This window comes from Neophocaena asiaeorientalis, unplaced genomic scaffold, assembly GCF_003031525.2.
Source record: "Neophocaena asiaeorientalis asiaeorientalis breed wild unplaced genomic scaffold, Neophocaena_asiaeorientalis_V1.1 scaffold150, whole genome shotgun sequence".
Taxonomy (NCBI): Eukaryota; Metazoa; Chordata; class Mammalia; order Artiodactyla; family Phocoenidae; genus Neophocaena; species Neophocaena asiaeorientalis.
In genome coordinates, this window is record NW_020176571.1 from 9,317,424 (window position 1) to 9,344,104 (window position 26,681).

At 46.7% G+C, this 26,681-nt stretch overlaps 1 protein-coding gene across 1 annotated transcript; it reads left to right on the forward strand.

The window, feature by feature from the left end:
- Window positions 1–353: 353 nt before the first annotated feature.
- GPRC5A (G protein-coupled receptor class C group 5 member A) lies at window positions 354–20,519 on the forward strand. Its single transcript, XM_024733287.1, has 4 exons — window positions 354–511; window positions 15,493–16,421; window positions 19,188–19,246; window positions 19,545–20,519. Exons 2-4 carry the CDS (start codon window positions 15,500–15,502, stop codon window positions 19,635–19,637), a joined length of 1,074 nt encoding a protein of 357 aa, XP_024589055.1. The 5' UTR covers window positions 354–511; window positions 15,493–15,499; the 3' UTR covers window positions 19,638–20,519.
- Window positions 20,520–26,681: the final 6,162 nt, after the last annotated feature.

The window sequence follows — 26,681 nt, forward strand, 5'->3', positions numbered from 1 at the left end:
CGGAGCAAGGGCAGGTGTGGCTCCCTCCTGGAGGTGACAGCAGGAAGGACGGATACTGAGCAGTCCCCTCTGACCCCTTTCTTTACCCCCCCCACCCCCCGCCCTGGGACGTCCTGAGCTGCTGGTGCGCGGGGTGGGGCGGGTTGGGTGCCTTGGGTGGCCCCTCCCATCACCACTACCACCTACTTCAAGGGTGGCTGTGCTGCTGACGTCAGGCGGCTTTTGGCTCATTCCCTGGCACGGGGACTTTATTTTCATAACAGCAAGCGGTACCGGGGAACTGGAATAGGCGTGTCCTCTACCCCACCCCACCCTGACCCTCCCCCGCCCCTTGTGCCTCTGCTCACCCCTTCTCTCCCTCCTCCCGCCGGCGACAGCCGCCTTTATAACTGCTCCGCGCCGGGAGGGCGGGATTGCTGCCCGCGGGCTCCGCTAGCACCGAGGGGCTCCTGTGCTGCCTCTGTGCGCGGGAAGCAGCGCCAAGTTCGCTCGCCAAAGCCAAGGTACCAGGGTAAGTGAGGCGCACTGAGCACAGAACGCGCCCGGCCTCGGGATTGAAATCCTCCGGGGGGAGGGGAACGCGCGGTGGGGTGGGAGAGCGGCGCTGGGAGGGGGGATACAAGAGGAAAGAAACCCTGATAATGGACTGCAGCTGGCTCGGAGCAAAAAATAATCCCAGGAAAGGAATTCCTGTAGTTTAATTCAATTCAGATCCCACACCCCCATCCCATTCCCAGGCTAAGAGGCAGAGAGCAAAAAGATAATCAGGATAAATAGTTTCTGCTCAGCCACATTGAACAAACTGAGTAGGTGGAATCCTGGCCCGGCAGGTGAGCAGTTCTGGGGTCAGTCTAGGGGAAGAGAAAAGTAGGAGGAAGATCTTAGAGGAATGGCAGGGAATTGCGTGGGTGCGCAGGAAGAGGGAGATGGTGACCGCTGCTACTTTCCCCAGGTACTGTAAAGTGTCCATTAATTTTGTCCTTCCACGACAAGTGTGCCCTTCTGAATTTTGGGAAGTAGATTCTAGAAGCCGTCCCTTCTCTTGACGTGAGTGTGGCCCTCAGCTCTGCAGCATTCCCTCCTCTGCTGTCCCTTGAATTGCTCTGGATCCCCTGGGTTGAATGTCCAGTAATAGCCCACTTTCAGGCACCCACCAGATGGGACTTGGGAATGGGCCCAAACTGTCCAAGATGGTCCCTTAAACATCTATGGGGGAAGGAAGGGGAAGCAGCTCCGGTTCGAGGAATCTGAAGGACTTTCCATTCTTGACTTCTTTCCAGATTGATTTTTGCCTCTGAGGGTTTTGTAAACGCCACACCTGTTGAAGGGTTTGGTTGAATCAGCCAGGCCTGTGGGCTCATTCCTGAAGGGGAATACTTGAGCCACTTCAGATAGGAGGGGCCTGGGGAGGGGTGAGGATAGAGGGGGTCAGAACTCCGCCCTCCGGTCTGTGTGCTGGCTTCTCCTAGGAGAGGGAAGAAATGGAGGGGGGCGGGGAAGGAGGGCCAGCAGAGGTGTCACCCAGGAAAGAGGCTGCTCTGGGGTGTGGAGAGGTAGGTGGGTGCTCCAAAGACAGATGGGAATGAGCGGAACTCAGAACGAGCTAACATTCCAGGGAAGCGCTCTGAGCCTTGAGTCAGGAAGCCTGATTTCTCGTCCCAGCTCTGCAGGCCATGTAGCTGTGAGGAGGCCTGGGCTGGGCCTTGAGTTCCTCCTAAGGGGTCTTGGAAAGGCCCCCAGCTCCTTCCCAGGGCTGAGATTCTAGCCCTTCTCTATCTGTATGTGTCTCTTTGGGCGTCCTCATTGGAGTCTGCTTCTTTGTATTCCACTCCTTAGTGGGAATTGAAGGTAAGAGGGCGTGAAGAAGAGTTTTGACTGTGATTTTATTCTCATTCTGGGGGTTTGTCTTCAGGTCCACTGCTATTTAAAAATCCACAGACTGAGCTGAGGAAATGGGTAGGAAATGATGTGTTGGTATGATAGGGCCTTTAAAAACAATGAATCGAATAATAATTTTGCTTGAGGAGTCTCAAATTTTCTGAGTAGTTTGGTGTTTTTGCTTCTACTTATATTCCTATTTTTATTGCCTGTGGTCAGATTATATACATTTCTGTGCATTATTCCTGTACATTTCTTATTTCAGGCTTTTTTTTTTTTTGGTGTGGTCTAGAATATGCTGTTTTTATAAACATTCCATGACCACTTCTATAAAAGAAATCATATAGAGAGGGCTGGTAAACTACATTCCTGCCTAAACACTTCCCACAGTCTGTTTTTGTAAATAAAGTTTTATTGGAACTCAGTTATGCTCATTGTCTGTGTATCATCTATGACTGCTCTCAGCTGCAAACAAATGGCCTGCAAAGCCATTTTCTAAGTTCCTTATCTGGTCCTTTACAAAAAATGTTTGCTGATCACAGATATAGAGGATCTGAATTACATGATTAATAGTAGAGATCTAATAAAATATGAAGATAGGGCATATTAAAGGATCCATAGAACATTTATAAAAATTTACCATATTACTATTTGCTTTTTCTATTTCATCTGCTGAAGACTGATAAAGAAGTATTAAAGTTTCTGTAACTATAGTATTTCTTTTGATTTCTCCTTGTATTTCTGGTAGCTTTTGTTTTAGGTATTTTGGTGCTGTATTATTCAGTGCATAAAAGTTTATGATGGTTGTATCTTCAATGTGGAGTATTCTTAATTACTATTAAAAAAGCTTTTAGGTCAATATAATAGATTTTTGTCTTGACTAAACTTTGTGTGATATTAATAACTCAACTCTTACTTAATTTTCTTACCTTAAGCAAGCTATTATTTAACTTTGTACCTGATACATAATACTTGCTAAATAAACATATCTGTTATTGTTCCTTTTTTTGCACTTATTTTCATTTTTTCCTTTCTTTTGCTTTCAACTTTTCTGAATCTCGTTGTTTTAGGTGAGGTTCTTATAGGTATAATATGGTTTAATTTAGTCTTTTCAAAATAAAAAATTACCATTTACAATTATTTTAATAATAGTTGCTTGCTATTGTCATCTAATTTTTGGCCATGTGGTCTGCTCTCTCTATCTTCCCCCACATTAGATAGTCTATATTGTATTTTTAGATACACTGAGTGTATGGTAGTACCATTCTCAGGGTTTAGAAATAAAGGCTTGTAAGGAGAGATAAGTTTAGCTTGGGAACATAAATATGTTACCTTCATATGTTGAAATAAAATACTTGAAAGAAGGTGTCTTTGAGAGCTTTGAGGTGGTATACCAGTAGAGGCCTTCACTTTATCCACCTATTTCCTGGAAATTTCATATCTTAAAATTCTGGGCCTAAGAGATTTAGTAGTTTCACTCAAAATCTTAAGTTAAAAAAGGGGATTTCAAGTATTTTATTTTATATTTCAGTAATTTATCTAAAGTTCACATGCATTGTTTAGAACAGAGGAAGATGGTAATGCCTCCAAAAGTGAATAAACTGGGATGAACACTGTTGTTATACTTGTTTATATCTGCCTGTGGTGGAATGAGGATTTATTTTCTCCCAGTTACTACATAGAAATTCAACTCAGACTTTTATGTCATCAGAACACGGATGGCTTACCCAGAAGAGGGGATCCTGGACATTTCCCTGTAGACACTTTCCATTTACAGCTAATCCTTCACCTAGGGCAGAGAAATTTCTGTGGGACTCCAGCCTCATCTTAGAGCTCAGCCAGATAAAAATATAAGGGTTAGCATCAGCACATATTCAGCTCCCCAAATTCTTCCTCCCCATTACTCATACTTGCTAATGAATAACTTGCTTTGAGTTATAGTCACGCTCAGTTTTAGTCCAAAACATTTGCTCAACAACCACTGTGCAGAGCACATAGGGAGATACCAACAAATAGAAGACTTGCTCTATTTCCTTAAGAAGATTGTTATCTGATAGGCGAGTTAGCACTGATATTAATGTATAATATATGACATATATATGGAAAAACTTGAGCACCGAGAAATACTTAATTGTAAAAACTACGAAGAGATCTACAAATTTAGAATGAGATGGGACTAATAATTAAAAACCCCTCACGGTAGAGGTAAGTTTTGGGTCAAGTTTCTACGAAACATGGTACATGAATTGTGACTAGGAGAAGGGTCTTTCTGGCAAGGAGAATAATGCATGTGTTGAGGGAAAGAGCGACTTTGTAAGAGAGGGTCTTAGATGAGCCCCAGTTCCCTTCCAGATAGAAAATACTCTTGGAAGTTTTGCTTACCTTGCACAAATGTGGGGAGGGGAGTTAGGAAACCAGGAAAAAGTGGGTGGGAGGACCAGTTGGAGAAAAGCCTTGAAGCTCACATTGAGGCCGAATCTGTTGTAACAGACAAAAAGGCGCTGATACGCTTTTAATTAATATGATTAATATGATATGCTTTTAATTAATATGCTTTTAATTATGCGTTTAATTAATATGCTTTTAATTATTTATTTATTTTTCTTTCGCTATGCTTTTAAATTGCTAAACCCAAAGATTCCTTCCCACGCCTTCTCTTCTTTGCTGCCCTTGTAGCATTTAACTCCATCAACCACTCTTTGGGAAACTGCTCCTTGACTTCTAGGAAACCAGCCGGGCTTATTTCTTGTACTAACCCTGGCAATTTCTTTTGAACAACCTTTGCTGACTCCTGCTTCCATGAGACGGTGTCCCAGGGTTCTGTCTTTGGCTCTCTTGCTGCCGTGCAGGCTCCCTGTATGATCTGGTCTCCTCCAAAGCCTTCCGACACCTGCTATGAGCCGGTGACCCCCCATCTGTGCTCATAGCCCAAACCTCTCCTGAGCCTCAGACTCACATGTTCAAGCACGCAGGGTCAGCACAATCTGGTGTCGTGGCGCCTGGCTTTTATTTATTTTTTATTTAAAATTTTTTTTGGCCGTGCCACTCGGCTTGTGGGATCTCAGTTCCCTGACCAGGGATTGAACCCGGGCCGTGGCGGTGAAAGTGCTGAGTCCTAACCACTGAGTCACCAGGGAACTCCCAGGAGCCTGGCTTCTAAGAGCCAGGTGATCTTGGGCAAGTTATTTAATGTCTCTGTTCCTCTGTTTCCTCCACTGTAAAAAGAGGGCATAATCTGGCATGAACACACACACACCCCTCACTATATATGAGATAGAAAACCAACAAGGCCCTACTGTATAGCACAGGGAATTCTACTCAATACTCTGTGATAACCTATATGAGAAAAGAATCTAAAAAAGAATGAATATATTTATAACTGAATCACCTAGCTGTACACGTGAAACTAACCCAACATTGTAAATCAACTATACTTCAATTTAAAAAAAGATCTTAGGGGCTTCCCTGGTGGCGCAGTGGTTGAGAGCCCGCCTACCGATGCAGGGGACATGTGTTCGTGCCCCGGTCCGGGAGGATCCCACATGCCGCGGAGCGGCTGGGCCCGTGAGCCATGGCCATTGGGCCTGTGCGTCTGGAGCCTGTGCTCTGCAGCGGGAGGGGCCACAACAGTGAGAGGCCCGCGTACCGCAAAAAAAAAAAAAAGATCTTAGTTCCCCGACCAGGGATCGAACTCGTGCCTCCTGTGGTGGAGGCGTGGAGTCTTAACCACTGAACTGCCAGGGAAGTCCTCCCAATTCATCTTAGATTTAACAAAGTTAAACTGGATATCTCTCCTCACGAGCCTGTATTTCTAAGCTCCATTTGGTTCTACCTTCTTAAAATCTCCCACCATTCCCTGCCCATCTTTCAGGCCTCATCTCCCCCTGGTCTCCTCTCTAAAGCCTTTCTTTATTTATTTTTTAACACTTTAGGTAGAGTGGGTCACTGTTTTCCGTGTGCCCTCAGCATTCCTGCGCACTCTGCAAGCCTTATTTGTATATCAGTGTGACTCTGTTGGCGCTCCTAGGGGCAGCGGCCACACCTTCTGTCTGCGGGTCTGCATGATTTGTATACTTACCACAGCAAATGCGGGGAGATTGACCAAATGCAGGATCGCTTATTTTGGAGACTTCTTGGATGTGGTTTAAATAGAGAGAGGCTTGAACAGACTTGTGGTTGCCAAGGGGAGGGGTGTAAGGGAGGGATGGATTGGGAGTTTGGGGTTAGCAGATGCAAACTATTATACAGAGAATGGATAAACAACAAGGTCCTACTGTATAGCACAGGGAACTATATTCAATATCCTGTGATAAACCATAATGGAAAAGAATATGAAAAAGAATATATACATTTGTATAACTGAATCACTTTGCTGTACACCAGGACCTAACACAGCATTGTAAATCAACTATACTTCAATTTCAAAAAAAAAAAAAAATAGAGTGAAGCTGGAGTCAGGGAGAAAAGCTTCAGAGAGCATAATAGTGATTTAGAGGTGAAACAAAAGATTAAATTCTAATTAAGACTACTCATAAAGGGATATCCTTCCTAACTAATTCACACTGGATGTGTAACTTCATCTCTCCAAGAGTCAGTCTTATCACCTATAAAATGGGTTGTAGGAATATTAAATAAGAAAATAGATGTAAAAGCATGTAAATGAGTGAACACACATAGAAAAACATATAAACACTCAGCATCGAGCCTGGCTCGTAAGAGGACTCAGTATGTGACAGTAGTTGTCATTAGTTTTAATCATACTTGTATTGTGACTATTGTTATTGCTACTGATTGAATGTGGCAATTCCAAGAATAGAGAGAAAATTAAAATGCTAGAAAATTGCCAATTTGCCTGGCTCGGGATGGTGTGAAGGCCCAGCTTTAACAAACACTTGAGTTATTTGGTATCATTCCGCAGGCAGTTGTCCTAAGAGGTCAGTATCGTCCTCTTCTTCTTCTTTTTATTAAAAATATTTTTTTATTGGATATAGTTGATTTACAGTGTTGTGTTAGTTTCAGGTGTGCAGCAAAGTGAATCAGTTATACATGTATCGTCTTCTTCTTTTTAGATGACAGAAGGAGACAAATCTCATAAGGAGGAACATAAGATCAGCTCTGGGCAAGATTCAGGGTCGCGGGTAATTCCTGCTCAGATAATCTGGGGTGGGCCGCATACAGTCAGCTCGAAAACCTACTAGGTCTGGACGTAAGTAACTCCAGACACCTCCCCACCTCTCTGGGGAAAGAGGAGTCTCAGAGGTTGCAAAGGAGAAGCTGAGAGACCCTTCACATGCTGGAATTTGTCCCTGCATCCCAGTCAGTGCTGTGTGTCAAGGCCAGTCTAGGGCCAGTCCTGCTCTAGCACCCCTGTGGCTCTGTCTGGCAGGTGAGCGTTCACCTTGCCTCTTGAGCCCAGCCCCTACTCAGACCCTTCAATCTCACCTCCAGCCCTGGTCTGGGGTTTGGTTAGGCGTTTGCAGCACATATTCTTTTAATGACAGGAAATGGGGCAGGAAGGAGGATGAGGGGGAGGGAGAAAGTGATTTGGAAATTGTCTACAAGGAGTTCCCTGGAGGGATGAACAGAGGAACTGGACGTGGGCTCAGACCCCCTCGTTCAGCACCCAGCCCTGCTTTGGAGAGGACGGAGGTTCCAGGAGACGGTGTCCGCACACAGAGGCCGCTGAAACCCCTTTTTCCTAAAGGGGCGGAGTCACAGGGCTGGGAATTGAGCGCAGCGACTCCCTCCTTCCCTGTCCTCCCCTCCCCCTCAGCCCCGGTTTCTGGTTCTTCTTTCTCCTTTCCCTCTCCCTTTCCTCCCTCCTTCGTTTTTGTTTTTTTAACCTTTCTGTCATGCCTTGGCTCACCTGAAAAGGGCTTAAGGCAGTGCTGAGGGATGTCAGGGTCTTGGTTGTGGGTGTTGGCGGATTATTGGACGGCGGTAGTTGGCTCAGCTGCTGTAATAAGTGAAGAGGGTCTCACCCTCATGACTCAAAGTCCTTTGTCGTGTCTCAGGCCAGAGGCTGCACACGCTGAAACCTCACCATCTCCCTCCAGAGTGCAGGGTTTAGTCAATCAGGGAAGTGAGTGGGAGTGAATGACTGGATTCCAGTAAATCCCTCTGCTTACTGACTCTGCTTGCTCAGAATCCATGCTAGAGAAGACACCTGGGGTCACTTAGACAGGAGCCCAGCCGCGGCCAGGGCTGCCCCCCCGTTTGGTCTTTGTAGGAGCAAGTCCTTTCTTGGTTGGACCCTAGGTCTCTCTGCCCTTTTTTGTCTTTGCTGTGCCTTGCAACTCGTGGGATCCTAGTTCCTCGACCAGGGATTGAACCCGGGCCACGGCAGTGAGGGCGCAGAGCCCTAAGCATTGGACCACCAGGGAATTCCCATAAGTCTGTCTGCCCTTGACTCTGGTTATGAGCAGACATAACTGGACCAGAATCTGGTTATTACTCGGGTCATACGATGTCCATATGACCACCAGTTCCATTTCATTTTCTCCTTCTGCGCCAGCCCTTAGGTTCTTCTCTGAGGCTGTTGCTTTAGCTCCTGGCGGTTTCTAATCCTAAATGCTGATGCTTCCCTTTTCTTCCTCAAACCCTGCTTGCTAGAAGACCTCAGCTTCTCAGAACCCTGTCCTTCGTCCCCAGCCACCTTCCTGGTGGCTCATCTGGGCCATTCCCTATGTGACCCAGCGCCTCCTTAGTGCAGACCTGCTTGTGAGCGCGTTTGGTGAGTTTGATTTCTCTCTGACAAAATTCAAAGTGCTTAGGACAGTTCAGACCCGTTGCGAAATCGCTGTCATGCTGGGGAAGGGGTGGAGGAGGGTGAATTAGGTGGAAGAGGGTGGAGGAGAGGTGAAGTAGGAAGGATAATTCCAAAAAAATTAGTCACTCAGATAAAAAATTACTTTCTCAGAAGTTTTAAAAAAAAACCGTTTGAGAGAACTGAGAACTATGAACCCTAACTGGACATTTGATATTAAAGGGTCATCGTTAATTTTTAATTTATTTTTATTTTTTTTTAAATTTATTTTGCGGTGCACGGGCCTCTCACTGTTGTGGCCTCTCCTGTTGCGGAGCACAGGCTCCGGACGCGCAGGCTCAGCGGCCATGGCTCACGGGCCCAGCCGCTCCGCGGCATGTGGGATCTTCCCGGACCGGGGCGCGAACCCGCGTCCCCTGCATCGGCAGGCAGACTCTCAACCACTGCGCCTCCAGGGAAGCCCCATCGTTAATTTTTAAAGTGGGGTTAAGTTTTAAAGGGTTTTATCTTTTAGAGATACATACTGAAGCATATATGCATAGAATGATGTCTGGGATTTCTCACTAGATTAAGAATGATCTAGTGAGTGGGGCGGGGATGTAGATGAAGGAAAATTGGCCAAATAGTGGTAAGTTTTGAAACCAAATGATGGGCCTTCATTATACTATTCTCTTTGTTTTTGAGTATGCTTGAAATTTTCTATAATAAAAACAAACATTAAAAAAAGTGTTTTTTTTAAACATCTTTTTTTTCATGTTTTTTTTTATCTTTATCTTGGTAAAATTTATTCTTTTTTTAACATCTTTATTGGAGTATAATTGCTTTACAATGGTGTGTTAGTTTCTGCTTTATAACAAAGTGAGTCAGCTATAGATATACATATATCCGATATCTCTTCCCTCTTGTGTCTCCCGCCCTCCCCACCTTCCCTATCCCACCCCTCTAGGTGGTCACAAAGCACTGAGCTGATCTCCCTGTGCTATGCGGCTGCTTCCCACTAGCTATCTATTTTACATTTGGTAGTGTATATATGTCCATGCCACTCTCTCACTTCGTCCCAGCTTACCCTTCCCCCTCCCCGTGTCCTCAAGTCCATTCTCTACGTCTGCGTCTTTATTCCTGTCCTGCCCCTAGGTTCTTCATAACCATTTTTTTCTTTTTTTTTAGATTCCATAGATATGTGTTAGCATATGGTATTTGTTCTTCTCTTTCTGACTTACTTCACTCTCTATGACAGACTCTAGGTCCATCCACCTCACTACAAATAACTCAATTTCATTTCTTTTTACGGCCGAGTAATATTCCATTGTATATATGTGCCACATCTTCTTTATCCATTCATCTGTCGATGGACACTTAGGTTGCTTCCATGTCCTGGCTATTGTAAATAGAGCTGCAATGAACATAGTGGTACATGACTCTTTCTGAATTATGGTTTTCTCAGGGTATATGCCCAGTATTGGGATAGCTGGGTCATATGGTATTTCTATTTTTAGTTTAAAAAAAGCATTTTAAAGGTAATTCAGGGACTGTTTCTCCATCTCCCTTGCACGATTGGGGGTGGGAGGTGGAGGTGAAATTGGGGGAAGTGGGGTTCTTCTCTACATACCCACTGTCAATTGCTCATGGTGTTACTTGGAAAACTGGATTCACTTCTTAGTGGGTGTTGAGCCAAAAGACACAAGCAAGCCAAAGTTCTGGAGAAGGAAGGATTTATTATTACTTGCAGCAGGTAAGGAGAGCACCAGGGATCTTGCCCAAAGCAATGTCTCCCCAAATGGCAAAATTGGGGAAGTTTCAAGCCAAGGCTCCATGCGTATTCATGAAGGGGCTCAGGCATCCACAGAGTCCAAGCTTTTGTTGACTGAAGTCGTGAGGGTCAGAAAAGGTCAACACCATCACCCCTAGACTCCAGTTGATCTGGTAGTTGAGCACTTCAGGCTAATGTTTGAGCAGAGCTGGGAGTCTTTACAACTGATCCATTAGCTTTGCTCTTGGTACTTCTCTTGCCTGATCACAGTTGCTTATTTCTGCATTCTTTTGTTCCCTTAAGGTCATTAATTGCTGGGACTTCCCTGGTGGTCCAGTGGTTAAGACTTCGTCTTCCAATGCAGTGGGTGCGGGTTTGATACCTGGTCGGGGTGCTAAGATCCCACATGCCACCTGGCCAAAAAACCAAAACATAAAACAGAAGCAATAGGGTAACAAATTCAATAAAGACTTTTAAAAAATGGTCCACATCCAAAAAAAAAAATCTTAAAAAAAAAAAAAAAAGATCATTAATTTCTGAAACCTGTTCGTGGGCAAGCACTGTGACCAGGCTTAGATCACAAAACAACTTAGGCCAAAAATGGCTTCTCTTATGTCAAGAAAGCCATGCCTGGTCCTCTTTCTCCAGGGACCCCTTACCTTATGTGCTTACAGTGTGGGACCCTGGTCTGTGGGCACCAGGAGGCCCCAAGACACAAACCCTTCCTGCACAGCTGCACAGATGGGAAGGGCCTAGAGGTCCAAGTTGGGAGCAGGAAGTCTCTGCCCTACCATCCCTCTGTGCAGTACCAGGACCTTCCTTTAGGTGAAAACCTCATCAGTCTCTCAAGACTGACAGTCATCAAGTTCAGATTCCTTTATAATTATCAGGTAATTATGGTAACAACTACCTGTCAACAAACAGCACAGCCCTGAGGGGTAGGGAAGGAGCAGTTTCCGGGGAAGGGCAGGGAGGTGAGAGAAATACCTTTCCGGCTGGACACTGCCCTTATGATTAATCTGAGAGGGAGTGAGGTGGGGAGGTGGTGAGTGAAGAAAATCCTGGATCCTGGTCCCTTCCCCTGTGACGCTGCCCTTGAATTAGACCCAGCTCTTCCTCTTCTGCATCTTCAGCATAGACAAGGGGGCGTGCCCCCTCTCCCTGTCCGGTTCCACCCGGGGCCAAGTGTATCAGACTTTGGGGGGCCTTGTATTTCAGGGGTTGCCTGTATCTGAAGTGCATTTGCCTTTCTTTTTCCTCCTGTGTCTCATTCTGCACTGCCCTGGGGAGGTGGAACGTAACCCACTCTTTGCTCTGTGCTCTGCATGCAGTCGGGATGACCAGGGTGTCATTTCCCTGGAGTGGACTGCAGGTGACAGACCCCTGGCCAGGGAAGGCCACAGGAAGGTCGTGGCAGTGGTGGCAGATTATGTTCATCTGTCCATTTCTTCTACTACAGCAAGGATCATGTCTGATGTCTGTTTTCCCCTTTACCATTGAGCATCTAGAAGAGTGATTGACATGATTGACACATAGTGGTGCTGGTTGAATGAATGGCTATATTGCAAAGTGAAGCTTGCAGGGACTTCCCCGGAGGTCCAGTGGTTAAGACTTCGCGCTTCCCCTCCAGGGTACACGAGTTCGATCCCTGGTCGGGGAACTAAGATCCTGCATGCCACCCAGCGTGGCCAAAAAAAAAAAAAAAAAGTTAAGCTTGGAGAGGCAAATTTCATTACAAAGTATGGAAGATGGATTTAAGCCATCAATTATTTAAGTTATTTATTTTATTCGAACACACTGCACATAAAATTCTTGCATCTACATAATAGTCATTCATATATGTATGTATGTGTTATGTAGCATATACATATATATAATTTTTTCCTAATGTCTATGGGAATAAAACAATGCTGGGACACAACTATCTCATTGAACTGAAGAGATGATTTTGCATCTTTATTTATTATTATTATTTTTAAATTTATTTATTTATTTTGGCTGAGCCAGGTCTTAGTTGCAGCACGTGGGATCTTCGTTGGCAGCATGGGAACTCTTGGTTGCTGCATGTGGGCTCTTAGTTGTGGCATGTAGGATCCAGTTCCTCGACCAGGGATTGAACCCGGGACCCCTGCATTGGGAGAGTGGAGTCTTACCCACTGGACCACCAGGGTAGCCCATAGTTTGCATCTTTAAGGGAAGCAGTGTTTGAATTCTGTCTACGTGGAGGAGGATATGCCTGTTTGCTCGGCAGAGTCAGCCAGCAATTGTTCATTACGTGTCCCACCTCGCTGTGCTCCGTCTTGGTGATTTGATCTTTTTTTTTTTTTTTTAATAAATTTATTTATTTATTTTTGACCGCATTGGGTCTTCGTTGCAGTGCACGGGCTTCTCTTGTTGCGGACCACGGGCTCTAGGCGCACGGGTTTCAGTGGCTGTGGCTTTTGGGCTCTAGAACGCAGGCTCAGTAGTTGTGGCGCACGGGATTAGTTGCTCCGCGGCATGTGGGATCTTCCCGGACCAGGGATCGAACCCGTGTCCCCTGCCTTGGCAGGCAGATTCTTAACCACTGTGCCAACAGGGAAGTCCTTGATCTTTTTTTAAAAAATTCTTTTCCATTGTGATTTATTACAGGATATTGAATATAGTTCCCTGTGTTATGCAGTAGGACCTTGTTTATCCATTTTACATATAATAGTTTACATCAGCTAACCCAAACTCCCAATCCATCCCTCCCCCACCCCCTCCCTCTTGGCAACCACAAGTCTGTTCTTTATGTCTGTGAGTCTGTTTCTGTCTCATGGATAAGTTCATTTGTGTCATATTTTGTGATTTGGTTTTGAAGAGACAGGATGGAAGGGGAGGGGAGGGCGTTCTTTTTCGTCTTGGGTTGATCACAGCACGCCTACAGTGCTGTGAAGGTCCCGAGAAATCTTGTTTATAAGCATTTATGGGTATGTGGTGCAGAAATTCTGAGCTGTTTTTTCTGCTATAAGGAAAGAGGCAGGACTCTGGGTATGTTTTGCTTCTCAACCCTAGCTGTCTTCTTCTTGCCGATTTCTTTATGCACATTTTCTCCCAATTTGGCACTAGGAGAGACCAAGAGCTCTCACGTGTGCTTTTCTATGGAGGGGGTCTCAATGAGCCTTCCCTTCTTCTAACTCTGCCCCCGCTCCCCACCCCCCCCAATATTTGTCTTCTAGTCAATTCAAAAGATTTCTCTGTTGAGTGAGCAATCCTATCAGAAAAAGAAACACTAGAAAACAAAAAAGATTACATGCATAAATAGTATACAACAAATCAAAAAGAATCGTGCCATAGAAACTTATAAACAGTAATATAATTCAGAAAACAATTATAGTTTTGTTGAGAAGCTGTTAAAACCACAGCGGTCCTGAATTTCAACGTCTTATCTGACACTGGCTTTGGAATTTGAGAACCATCCATTTTGAGGAAATATACAAACTCCTTTCTCTTCCCATTTCCCAACTCATCTTCCGACGTGTGCCCTGAATCCCAAGGAATTTGATTTCATGGGGTTTGGGAAATCAGCTGGGTCTAAAATTGACATGGAACTTGTGGAAGGAAAAAAGGCAGCAGATCTGGGAGATTAAGGACAGATGTATAGGAAGTAAGCTGCTCTACCTCAAGCTGATTTCTCATTATCCCTGAGTGGGTGAGTAGATTACCTGCTTTGTGGATCATCTATCACCTGGGAGCGCCTATCCTTCATGGGGCTGAACTAAGAGAGTAGAATTAGGACCACAAATAGCTGGTTTATGGGGCATCTGATGAGGGAAAGAAGGGGGAGGGAATATCTCAGATTGCATTCTAAGGCCAGTTAGAACTCCCTGGAGAGGTAGCACCTATAGTAGTTAAGACCAGGGATCCTCACCTAGAGCCAGGTAACCTGGATTCAAATCCTGCGTCTGCCATTTCCTGGCTGTGTGATGTTGGGCAAGTAACTTGATCTCTCCCTGCTTCAGTTTCCTCATCTGTCAACTAGGGATAATCATTTTTACCTTATAGGATTGGTATCAAATTAAACTAATAAATATATATATGAGAAGTGATTAGAAGGGTTTCTGATTCATAGTAAAAATGAGCATTAGCTATTGGTAATATTTTTTGTTGGGTCACCCACTGTTTTTGTGTCATCCAGGCCATCCTCCTTACAGGTAGCTAATTAAGAGCTCACTCTGGGGAATTCCCTGGCGGTCCAGTGGTTAGGACTCCACACTTTCATTGCCGAGGACATGGGTTCGATCCCTAGCTGGGGAATTAAGATCCAACAAGCCGCAACGCGTGGCCAACCCTATGACAGGGAAGACCCCTTCCATTGCTTTTCTGGATTAGCAGAGCCATCCTTACAAACCTTAATTAAGAAGGGAAAATAATATGTGACATCAGAGCTGAAGAAGAGGACCCAGCGGCTGAGAGGGGAAGGCTGGCCTTCCGCAGAGAAATCCACAGTTCAGATAACTCCTCTTGTCCATGAGAGAATGGGATGCTTACAAATAATATCTGAGGCTGGGCCCAAGGTGGCAAAAAACTGGAGACTGACAAATTATGTTTAAAGTGTTTACTGTAAAAATTTTCTGGCCACACTGCCCTGCTTGTGGGATCTTAGTTGCCTGACCAGGGATCTAACCCGGACCCCACCAGTGAGAGCACTGAGTGCTAACCACTGGACCGCCAGGGAATTCCCAAAGTGTTAACTTTATGGTTACGTATTTCCACGTTCACCAGTTCCTAAGGAAACACTAGCCAAACATATGAGGAACCCTGGCAAGTTATTTGTGACGTATTTTTTGAGATGTGACTCTGAAACACCTCATCAGAGCCCTGGGCCCTCTGGCTTCAGGGTAAATATTAATATAGTTAAATTGCAAGGAGGAAGGTATGAGATTGTTTCTTCCCTTCATCAGCCTTTAGAATTTGCCATGAGAGGTGGAGAACAGCTAGTAGCTTGATCTAACGTTGTAAGTTCAGGGGCAAAACCCTGGCTAAATATACAAGATAGTTTCTGAATCGTTTTTGGTCCTCTGTGCCTGAGTTTGTGGGGAGATTCACCCCCACCTGCAACTTTGCTTTCTTGCAGGACGAGAATGTCCACAGGTGCCCCCGATGGTTGCCGCTCGAACCTGGACCCCAGGTACTACAGGCTCTGCGATAAGGAGGCAGCCTGGGGTATCGTCTTAGAGGCCTTGGCGTCGGTGGGCGCTGTGACCTCGGTGGCCTTCATGATCGCCCTCCTGGTTTTCATCTGCAAGGTCCAGGACTCCAACAGGCGCAAAGTGCTCCCCACCCAGTTCCTCTTTCTCCTGGGTGTGCTGGGGATCTTTGGCCTCCCCTTCGCCTTCATCATCAGCCTTGACGGCAGCACGGGGCCCACACGCTTCTTCCTCTTCGGCATCCTCTTTGCCCTCTGCTTCTCTTGCCTCCTGGTTCACGCCTTCAACCTGACGAAGCTGGTCCAAGGGAGGCAGCCCCTCTCCATGCTGGCAATGCTGGGCCTGGCCCTGGGCTTCAGTCTGGTGCAGGATGTCATCGCCATCGAGTATGTGGTCCTCACCATGAACAGGACCAACGTCAACATCTTCTTCGAGCTTTCTCCTCCTCGGCGCAACGAGGACTTTGTCATGCTGCTCATCTACGTCTTCTTCCTGATGATGCTGACCTTCTTCACGGCCTCTTTCACCTTTCGGGGATCCTTCACTGGCTGGAAGAGACACGGGGCCCACATCTACCTCACTATGTTCCTCTCCATTGCCATCTGGGTGACGTGGATCACCCTGCTCTTTGTTCCTACCCCCGGCCCCCAGTGGGATGACACCATCCTCAGTTCAGCCTTGGTGGCCAATGGCTGGGTTTTCCTGTTGGCTTACATTGCCCCCGAGCTGCAGCTGCTCACAAAGCAACGGAACCCCATGGATTACCCTGTGGAGGATGCTTTCTGTAAACCTCAGCTCATGAAACAGAACTATGGTGTGGAGAACATAGCTTATTCTCAAGAGGGAATCACTCAAGGTACAGAGCCGGGCTGGGTAGAGAATCCCTTGTGGGAAAATGGGGGAGAACCATAAGATATTATTACTGTAAGGAACATGCAAGATTATCAGGTCATACTCCCGATAGAACAGATAAGGTCCCCAAGGCTCAGATCTTCCTTAAAATCATCCAGCTAGAGGGACCTCCCTGGTGGCGCAGTGGTTAAGAATCCACCTGCTCATGCAGGGGACAGGGGTTCGAGCCCTGGTCTGGGAAGATCCCACATGCCGCGGAGCAACTAAGCCCGTGCGTCACAACTACTGAACCTGCGCTCTAGAGCCCACGTGCCACAACTACAGAAGCCCATGCACCTAGAGCCCGTGCTCCGCAACAAGAGAAGCCACCGCAGTAAGTCCGCACACCGCAATGAAGAAGCCCCTGGTCGCTGCAGCTAGAGAAAGCCCGCACGCAGCAACAGAGACCCGATGCAGCCAAAAAATAAACAAATAAAAATTTAAAAAAGAAAACATCATCCAGCTAGTTAGAGACAAGTAGAACTAGAAGCTGGCCTTGGTGGTCTTCATCTAGTATGTTCTACCATGTAGATTTCTCTGAATCAAAAGAAGATGGAGCAAAGGAATGGAAAAAGATTGATTAGATAAATTCCCCGAGACAAGTGGGCGAGATAGTGTTCTTTATACATGTCAACGAGGCAATCCTTCCAGAAATGTGGAGCCTTCGTAGATCTGAGTGCACAGAACCCAGCCGTGCAGTGACCACAGAGCACAGAGTGGGGAGAAAGCTCTTTTATCATAAACCAGTGGGAATCTCCATAAATTTACTGAGGATTTCGATGTAGCCTGAAGAGATACATTTTATCGCCCATCCGTGGCCCACAGGAGGGAGTTTTGCTCTTGTCTGGAGTCCTGAGCAGCCAGGCTGCACTGATAGCCAGAAACTATAGATCTCTTGGGTTTACATCAGCCTCTGGGTCTAATCGGGGGAGGGGAGTGGGTACGGGACAGGAGTGAGGGACCTCCAAGGCCAGGTTCATAGCTCCAGCTAGTAAATTTCTTTGCTCTTGAAGCCTTCAGTGCAAAGCTTGCCGGTGTTTCTCTCTGCAGCCCTGGTCCCTCTCCTGCGCGGTGGAAAGAGTGAAGGGAGGGGGAGGGCCAGAGGGGAGATTTTACCACCCACTCCCTCCTGTGAATCCCCAATGGACACTCTCACTCTTGTCACCTCATGCTTGGACTCTGTGTTATTGGTCCCTAACTAGTCTTCCTTCCCTTATTATTAATTCGTTAATTTATTTAGGCTGTGCAGGGTCTTAGTTGCGGCACGTGGGATCTTTAGTTGCGCCATGCGGGATCTAGTTCCCCAACCAGGGATGGAACCTGGGCCCCCTTTATTGCGAGCTTGGGGTCTTACCCACTGGACCACCAGGGAAGTCCCTAGTCTTCCTTCCTTTAATCCTTCTTTCCCTTCATTCCATTGGCCATTGCCAGCCTCCCCTCCCTAAAATACTTCTCTGGCCACCGCCCCTTCCTGCCCACACGCCTCACTGGCGCCCCAGCATCCACTGCATTTCCTGAATCCTTGATGAGGCTTTTCACAGCCTGAACCCACCACCCCTGAAGCTGTGCTCTCAGTTCAAAGAAACCAAGTCCCTGCAATTTCCTGCCTGCTTGTCTGGGCTCAAAGAGCGTCTGTCCTCCACCTGACGCGTCCCTCCTTATTCTTGCCCTTTTGCAGAGTCCCTATTCCCCAGTCTCCCTCAGTCTTTGCTCCGCCCGCCTAACTCTAGACCTTTGAGATGACCTTAGCAGAGTCTGTCTCATTGCGTAGTTATTTGTGTAGCTGTCATATATTCCGGACTCTCCAGAGGCACCCTCAGGGCAGGAATCATTCTGATTAATGCTTCTATTCCTCACAATATCTTACAGACAGAAGGTGTTTAGGTATTTATTGAGTAAACTGAACAGGTAAATTTGGTGGGAAATAAATGGATTGCTTTACGTTGTATTTATTTATTTATTTAGCCGTGCCCTGCGGCATGAGGGATCTTAGCTCCCCAACCGGGGATCGAACCCAGGCCATGACAGTGAAAGCGCCGAGTCCTAGCCACTGGACCGCCAGGGAATTCCCTAAATCGTATTCATGATGAGCGTATGTGTTTACTCGTCTGTTCCTGAGTTTAAATCCCTCTGATTTTGGACTTCCCTGGTGGTCCAGTGGTTAGGACTGGGTACTTCCACTGCAAGGGGCATGGCTTCCATCCCTGGTCGGGGAACTAACATCCCGCATGCTGTGTGGTGTGGCGAAAAAAAAAAAAAAAATCCCTCTGATTTCCCCTAAATACATAGAAAACAATTACTCATAGGTTCTGTCCCTTCACAAAGAAAATCGTGACTTTTTCCCCCCCCTGTTTGGGCAGGTAAGGAAGTGGGTAAATCTCCAGTGAGATTCTCTCTAGGTACACCTCCAGCCGGATCTATGTCTGAAAAGATGGGTGTCAGATGTGCTTTTGGAGTGGTCCTAGGATGAGGAGGGCTCTGGAGAGGTTTTGGAAAGCATTTCCCTAGTGATTATACGTAGCTAGTTGTTCATTTGTTCAACCAGTTTTGGGCTGACTCTGTGCCTGGGCTTGAGGACACGGTCTCCTCCACATGAAACTGACCATCTACCAGGGAGACAGGAAATTAAAGGGATAGAGCATAGTGCTTTATAAATAACTGGGGCGAGCACAATTGGGGGCTGTCAAGGAGGGAACCCTGACATTGACCTAATCTGCATTGTCTGTTTCAGGTACTGAAGAGACAGGTGACACGTTCTATGCCCCGTACTCCACCCATTTCCAGCTGCAGGTAAATGAGCTCTTTCTCTTTTTTTCCTCAGCAGTGTTAGCAACCCAGGAGCATTTGTCCTTTGGGAATAGATGATGTTGCCACTCTGATGGCCCCTAGATGCCGCCTAGAAAGGATCGCGGGTCTACTTTCCTGTAATCTGCCTCATGGGATTAGGACAGGAGACTGGAGTGCAGGGCAGGGGAGGGCTTAGAGGAAGGGAAGGAAAGTTAGACTCCTGCCCAGGTTGGAGTGCAGAGTGCTGTGGAAATGGCCGGGAAGTGGAGTGGCTTGAACAATATGAGTGTTTCCTTTTCAGAATCGGAACTCCCCAAAGGATTTCTCCATTCCGCGGGCCCAGTCTCGGGTTAGCCCTTACAGTGACTATGAAGGAAGGAAAGATGTCAGTTAACACGTCCCAAAGGGTGGGATGAACACAGCAAGTCAGCAGAGCCAGCGGGGAGTTCATGGGACGCGGGCTGAGTCCTGAGTCTTCCCAGGAAGCTGTACAGAACATCACAGGAAGACCTCGCCTCCCTGCAGCCTTCAGCCGTGATTCTTCTGTTCTGGGGTTAATGAGGGCCGACGGGACCGGCAGTCCTCAGCAGCACTGTAGTTGTTTCCTTTGTCCCATAGTTAGGCTGCTTCTCTCGAGTGGGCGTCTCGGGCAACTCAGGGTGGCCCTTAACCATCCCTGCCATCTTACACATGACTCGGGCTCTGGTCATCTGACCACACACTGGCTCATTCAGCCTCAGAAGCCAACTTTTCCAACTGTGGGCTGATTCTGTGAGAATCAGAGCAGAGCTGCCTATCTGAGCAAACCAGCAAAGGCCCGTCTCTCAGATCACCCCACCCACAGCTACACTGGAAGCCAACTTACCCACACCTCCCTTCATGCCCGGATGGCAGGCGCTAAAAGTCACCCGAAATTTGCTAACCTCTGTGATGCTGCCTAACCAGGGTCCCCAGCGCCAATTCACTCCCAGACTCACCGTTGGTCCCCAGGCTCACCTCCCCGCCCCCTGTGCTTCACCGGGAGATCTCCCTCCAGCCCTCACCAGCATGGACAAGCCCAGTTTCTCTCTGCCAGGAGAATGTGGGCACTGGGTTGCTCTAAGTTCTGCTCAGTGCTCTAAGCACTGATTCTTCTCCCATCCCCTCGCTCCTCAGACCGTGTTCACCCCCCGCGTTCTGGAAGTGGGTATTGTCCACTCGGGGGAGCGTGCCTTGTAAAATAAGTTACTCACTGTTCTTCACTGGAGATGCAATAAAGGTGTGGTGGCAGCTCTTGGACTGTTGCTGTGGCAGTGTGAGCGGTGGACACCGGACACGGGGAGAGTTGCAGGCTCGCTCTCATCTTCACGTGGGAGCTGAAGTTCAAGGTTCAGTCCCACTGGGTGTGGACTTGACCTTTCTTTCCTCCTCCTTACGTCTACGACAAGTGTGTGTTCCCCAGTTTTGGGGGTGAGTGGCAAAGGTGAGGGGGAAGCTGGGAAGGGTCATGGACCTGAGGTTTTGCTCCAGGAGACAGAGGAGTGGCAACTTCGGAATGGGGTTTGGCAGCCCGGGTCAGACAGGGAGGAGACCTTAAAGGCAGTTTCTCGTTTCATCTGAGGTTTGATTGTAGGAGGGGATAAATCCAGATCCCTAATTTGACAGAATTGGTTCATAATATCTCTCGGAAAAGACAAGGGTACCTAACAATGATCATTTGCTTAATCCCAGAAACGGCTTTGTGGGGCGGGGCAATTGAAACTCGCTTTTGGGTGAAGAAGAAAAAAAGAAATCCCCATGCACAGAAACTGAATGACCTTTACGAGATTATAGCTGAGTTAGGGAGTTACCGCCTAAGATTCTGACGCTTGGCTTCTCATCACAAAGAAAACCCAGTTTTCTGGGGAGAGGTTGGAGAGGAATTAATGGCTTGCCGAATTAGGGACATTGACATTCCACGGAGATTTAGTTGATTGTCTCCCATATGATTTCGCACTCACATTAGCCCAGCTTTGTATTGAAAAGGGGAATTACAAATGATGATGTGGATCCTTCTAGACCATTCAAGTCTTCCCAAAGAGGCCATAACCCAGTGAGGTTTGTTCTGAAGAGAAAACAATATCGTTTCATGGATATTATCTATTGCAGTGTGGATACTCAAGAAACATGTATTTCCTTCCCTCCTTTCTCTCCTTCTCTGTCTCTGGCCTGTCAACCAGGCAAAGGGGGCTGAGGGAGAGGTAAAGCCACAAAATACTGTGAATTTGCTTTCTTACTAAGGAAAGAATGTGCCAGGCTTTTGTAGCCCATGATGGCCATCCTCAAGCCTCTTCAAAAACAGGAGAGGGGGGCTTCCCTGGTGGCGCAGTGGTTAAGAATCTGCCTGCCAATGCAAGGGACAGGGGTTCAAGCCTGGCCCGGGAAGATCCCACATGCTGCGGAGCAACTAAGCCCGTGTGCCACAACTACTGAGCCTGCGCTCAAGAGCCCGCGAGCCACAACTACTAAGCCCACGTGTCACAACTACTGAAGCCTGTGTGCCTAGAGCCCGTGTTCCACAACAAGAGAATCCACTGCAATGAGAAACCTGTGCACCACAACGAAAAGTAGCCCCTGCTCGCCGCAGCTAGAGAAAGCCTGCGCACAGCAGCGATGACCCAACACAGCCAAAAAATAAATTAATTAATTAAAAACAAACAAACAAACAAAAGACAGGAGAGGGCATGGAAGTGGCACCCATCGCTGGAGATTGGTTTCTCCTCCAAGAAATACAGTTTGGGGACTTCTCTGGCAGTCCCGTGGTTAAGCCTCCACGCTTGCACTGCAGGGGGTATAGGTTCGATCCCTGGTTGGGGAACTAAAATCCCATGTGCCACGTGGCATGGCCAAAAACATTAAAAAATTTAAAAAAAGAAAGAAGTACAGTTTGGACAAGTAGATCATCACCTCACTGAGTTCTTTTACTTTCCAGGTGGCAGAAGAATGCTGCCCATTCAAATAGCACTTGTCACCCCTGTCCCCTCACCCATGCTAACCTGACTTCAGGTCTCTGTCTTCCGGACATAATGAAATGCTTTTATTAAAATAGGGACATCTCAGGGACTGGAGGTTTGGGAATCTGAGGATCGCTATGCTACTGGAGAAGAGTGTTTCAAAGCCCTCCTGTAAGTCTCCGTCTCCACCTGGGCTGACTAGCCCAGCCTGGTCCTTGAGTGACGTCAGTTGATGGATGGCTGGAAACCAGAATGGCATCCCCTTGTGACTAAATGGGTGATAATGAAATGAAGCTCACAACCTTCCCCTCATCTTTCACTGTCAGTTGAGAAATAGACGGAGTGTCGCCTCTGCCTCTCACTTTAGGCTGAGGCCGTCCACAGCGGCCATCCCCCCTGGTTCCACTGGATGGCGGTGACACCTCAGGTATCGGCCCTCGGGGACTCAGCCTAAGTCCACAGCTGCTCTTCTGTGAAGGGTACGAGGCAGGGCTGCAGCTACTCAGCTGGCTTGAGGCAAATGTGTCCCATTTTAAAAGGCTTGAAGGTGTGAGCCGTTTGCATTCTCCCTCCCACCTTCTTTAAAGAATCCACGCTCCATCTCCTTTCCCGGAGCTTCATTGCCCTGTGTCTCATCTTTGTGAAACTCTCCAAGGTATTTCCAGCTCGTCTGCATGCAGCCTGGCATCTTTACAGATATTGGTCTCATAGGCTGTTGTTATTAATGTCGAAGAGTATTTATGTGGTGAGAACATTGGCTTTTGTCAGGGAAAGTTTGCCAAAACCAAGAGTACAGTCTGGCCCCGGAAATGCAGCGGTGAAATCCCCTCCCCATGCATTCTGGGTTTTCTGCCGTCATTTCTAGACTTGTCAGTGTCCCTGAGAACCGAACTGAGCCCCGCCAATCTTTCTCTCCTTTTCCACTTCCTCCTGTTGCTACCGGGTTTGCAGGTTTGCCACTGTTCCAGCCCCAACCTGAAACACGAGATTACTTTAGAACTGGAGGTGGCAGCTTCAGAAAAATCTTTCTCAGGTGTCGATTGCTGAGATCCCAGATCTGGGAACTCGGCCTCCAGGGTATATAGCCAGCTGCCTTTGGAAATTCTGTGGTCCACCTGTGGTCATTTTCTGGCATCCCTTCCATCGGGGCAGATAATGATTTGCCTCCTTGGCTTCAGGTTTTCCAGGTATGCAGAGGAGTCTGTGTGGTAGAGGATGGGTGCCTCACCCCGGTTTCTGCAACCTCCTATTACCACCACTTCCCTGACCCTTCAGAGTGGGACACTCCACTGCCTAAAACGTTAGCGTTTGAGAAGGTCACAGAGCTTCCGTAGTTGGTAACCACAGCCCTCATTTTACAGAGGAAGGAATTCAGTCCTGAAGGACTTAATGGAACTGGGCTCGGATTTCTGGTACTGCGCTCCTTCTACTGTCAACACTTGTGTGGTCTGCTTTAGACACTTTTTTCCCCAAAGGGGGTGTTTGAGGAAAGAATCAGACAAAATGACTATGGTCAGCATATATTTTAAGCTCTCCTCTCATCTTCCTTTGCCTCCCCAGATGCCTTTCCTGCCGCGCCCCCCCCCTCCCGATTTCTCCTCCAGGCATCCCTCCCCTGGGGCATGGAAGCTGTGGGGAGAGGGACCGGATGAGGACTGACATTTTCTGGGTCACCCCAGGTCACTCCTCTGCAACCTCCAAGCCACACGAGCCTCCTTCTGTCAAAGGAGGGGCTGCAAGGGAAGGCAAGAGTTCATCTTCCCGGTTGCTGTAATAATCCTTCCACTTCCTTGAGTCCCAGCCTGTGTCAAAAACCCGTACCCAGCCCCTGTTCTTTTCCTTTGCCTGGAGCTATAGATCCCCTTGGCAATCTCTCACTCCCTATGCGATTTCCTTTTCTTTTTTTCAGATGGAAGTATAATTGACTTACGATATATTCGTCTCAGGCGTGCGACATAGTGATTCCATATTTATATTCATTACAAAATGATCACCACCCTATGCGGTTTCTGATGGCAGATTTCAGAGGCAGTCCTTAGGAAAACTTTGCAAGGAGCTGTTGTGTGTGTAGTGGATCTCAAGCACCAGATCCAACCACGATCTTCAACAGAAAAGAAGATGAAACTTGAATGAAATTTGGTTACCAGCTGCTTTGAGTCAGATCCCCTTCCACAATATGATCTACCAAACCTGCTGGATTTTTATCAACTCAATTTAAAAAGCTCTGAGAAACCCATGTAGCTATGCCCTGAGCTCTGGGACATGGTGGTAGAACTTCGCACCATACCCTGCGATTATGTAAAGCTACTTCCTTTCTCTTAAGGAGGAATAATTCCAGATCGACTATTTTTTTTACCCACAAGAAATTGAAATAGTAAAAGCATACATTGTTTTAGCAGGTATCTTTAAAAAAATTTTTTTTATTGGAATATAGTTGATTTACAATGCTGTGTTAATTTCTGCCGTACAGCAACATGATTCAATTATACATCTATATATTCATCTTCATACTCTTTTCCATTATGGTTTACCACAGGACACTGAATGTGGTTCCCGGTGCTATACAGTAGGACCTTGTTGTTTATCCATTCTACATATAATAGTTTGCGTCTAGCATGATATCTTTATGAACAAGCTATCTTCGTGAAAAAAGCAGGTCTAATGGCCATAGAGTTAGGTTGAGTCATAAGTCAAACATCCAAGAAAAGGTCATTTATTAGCTTGAGGTCTCCAGTGGTGTCCCACAGGGCTCTGTTTTTGGATCTGTTTGGGTAACATTTTTTTTGACCACTTGGATAAAAATAAAGCATATTTCTCAAATTTTGCACATGACACAAAATTAGGAAAGACTGAATAATGAAACCAGAATACAAATGTATTGCAGTAGACTGGAATAAAGATCCCAGACCAAGCATTTAGTTTAATAGATGTAAATGTATTCATGCCTCCAGAATAAATTACATAAGTATAGGTTGGAAAGGCTTGGTTCGACCGCAATTTTTATGAAAAAAGCCTGGTAGTTTTAGGTGTTTATAAGACTGATAAGGACCAAGCAGACAAAAAGCCAACTCAATCGAAGGCAGCCCTGATACCATCGTGAAATCTGGGTCAAGGCAGGTGCTCTTCCCACTGAACTCGGGGCAGGTTATACCACATCAGAATATTAAATCCATTCCTGTACATCTCACTGTAATGGAGGAGCTTCTAACGGAGGAGCTATTTTTAGAACGACATGAGATACAGCATGGTTGATGGTATTGGAGATATTTCGTCCGGAAAGGAGAAGACTTTGCAGGGTGTATGACCATCACCACAGCTAACATTTATCGTGTGCTTCCCCTATGCCAGGCTCCATTTAAGTGCTTTACTTGTTTCGTATAATTTAATACTTATAAAAACCATATGAGTTATTAGGATCATCATCTCCCTTTACTGAACAGCTGCAGAAATGGAAGCATTAAGAGGTTAACTAGTGTCCAAGGTGACACAGTTGCCAAGTGGGAGGGCTGGGAGTCAAAGCTGGAGGGCCACCTCTGGATCTCCTATGCACAGCTCCAGCCCGCCTCAACTACCTGTAATCATGACAGCACAGCAGACGGCTCCAGGGTTAGAAATTCGAGGGAGACGTATCCCAGAAGAGCTGCCTGCAAAGCGGTGGGTTATCTCTTGCTGGAAGTGTTCAAGGTCAAGGGTGCTGAGGACGATGTGGGGAATTCTGTGTTAGGAATGAGGCCGGACTAGATAACCTCTTGTAACCCTCTGGGCTCTGGACTTTTACTTGCCGCGTTGTTGTTCTTGGTGCCCTCACCTTTTAGTAAGTGTTATTACTGGGGGTCTTAATCCATCCCCTGGCTGGTAGTTGTATTTTACAGAACCCTTCTTCATAGCCTTGCTTTAGAATGGAAGGTGCCTTGTGAAGAGTCTGTGCTATGTTTAATTTTGCATTACTGTGGACGTGATAATGATGATGTAGAACCCTCTGCGTCGATACTTGAACTTTATAAAAACCAGTGTGCCCCTACCCCTTGCCTCGGGTACATGCACTCCATGCCCGAAATATTGCCTGATTTAGTTCTTTACTCAAAAGCTACTATGTCTTAAGTTCAAAAACTACTAGTCCATGTTGTTCTTCAAGGGGGATTCATGGCATAAGAACGCTATGATCCGTATTGCTCAGCAAAATCAAAGAGGCTTGTGGGTTGCGCCTGTACAGCATGAGCTTAGTCCTCTGAGTCATGAGCCCATGAAGTCTGTGAACACTTGGGAACCAGGATGAGGGTCAGAGGGAGCATCTGATTGTACTTAGCTAGTCGAGAGAGAGAGACAGAGACAGAGACGGAGACAGAGACAGAGAGACAGGGAGAGAGAAAAAGAAGAAGAAGGAGGAGGAGAAGGAGGAGAAGGAGAAGAAGGGGAAAAAGGGGAAGAAGAAGGAGGAAGAGGAGGAGGTAGAGGAGGGGGAGGGG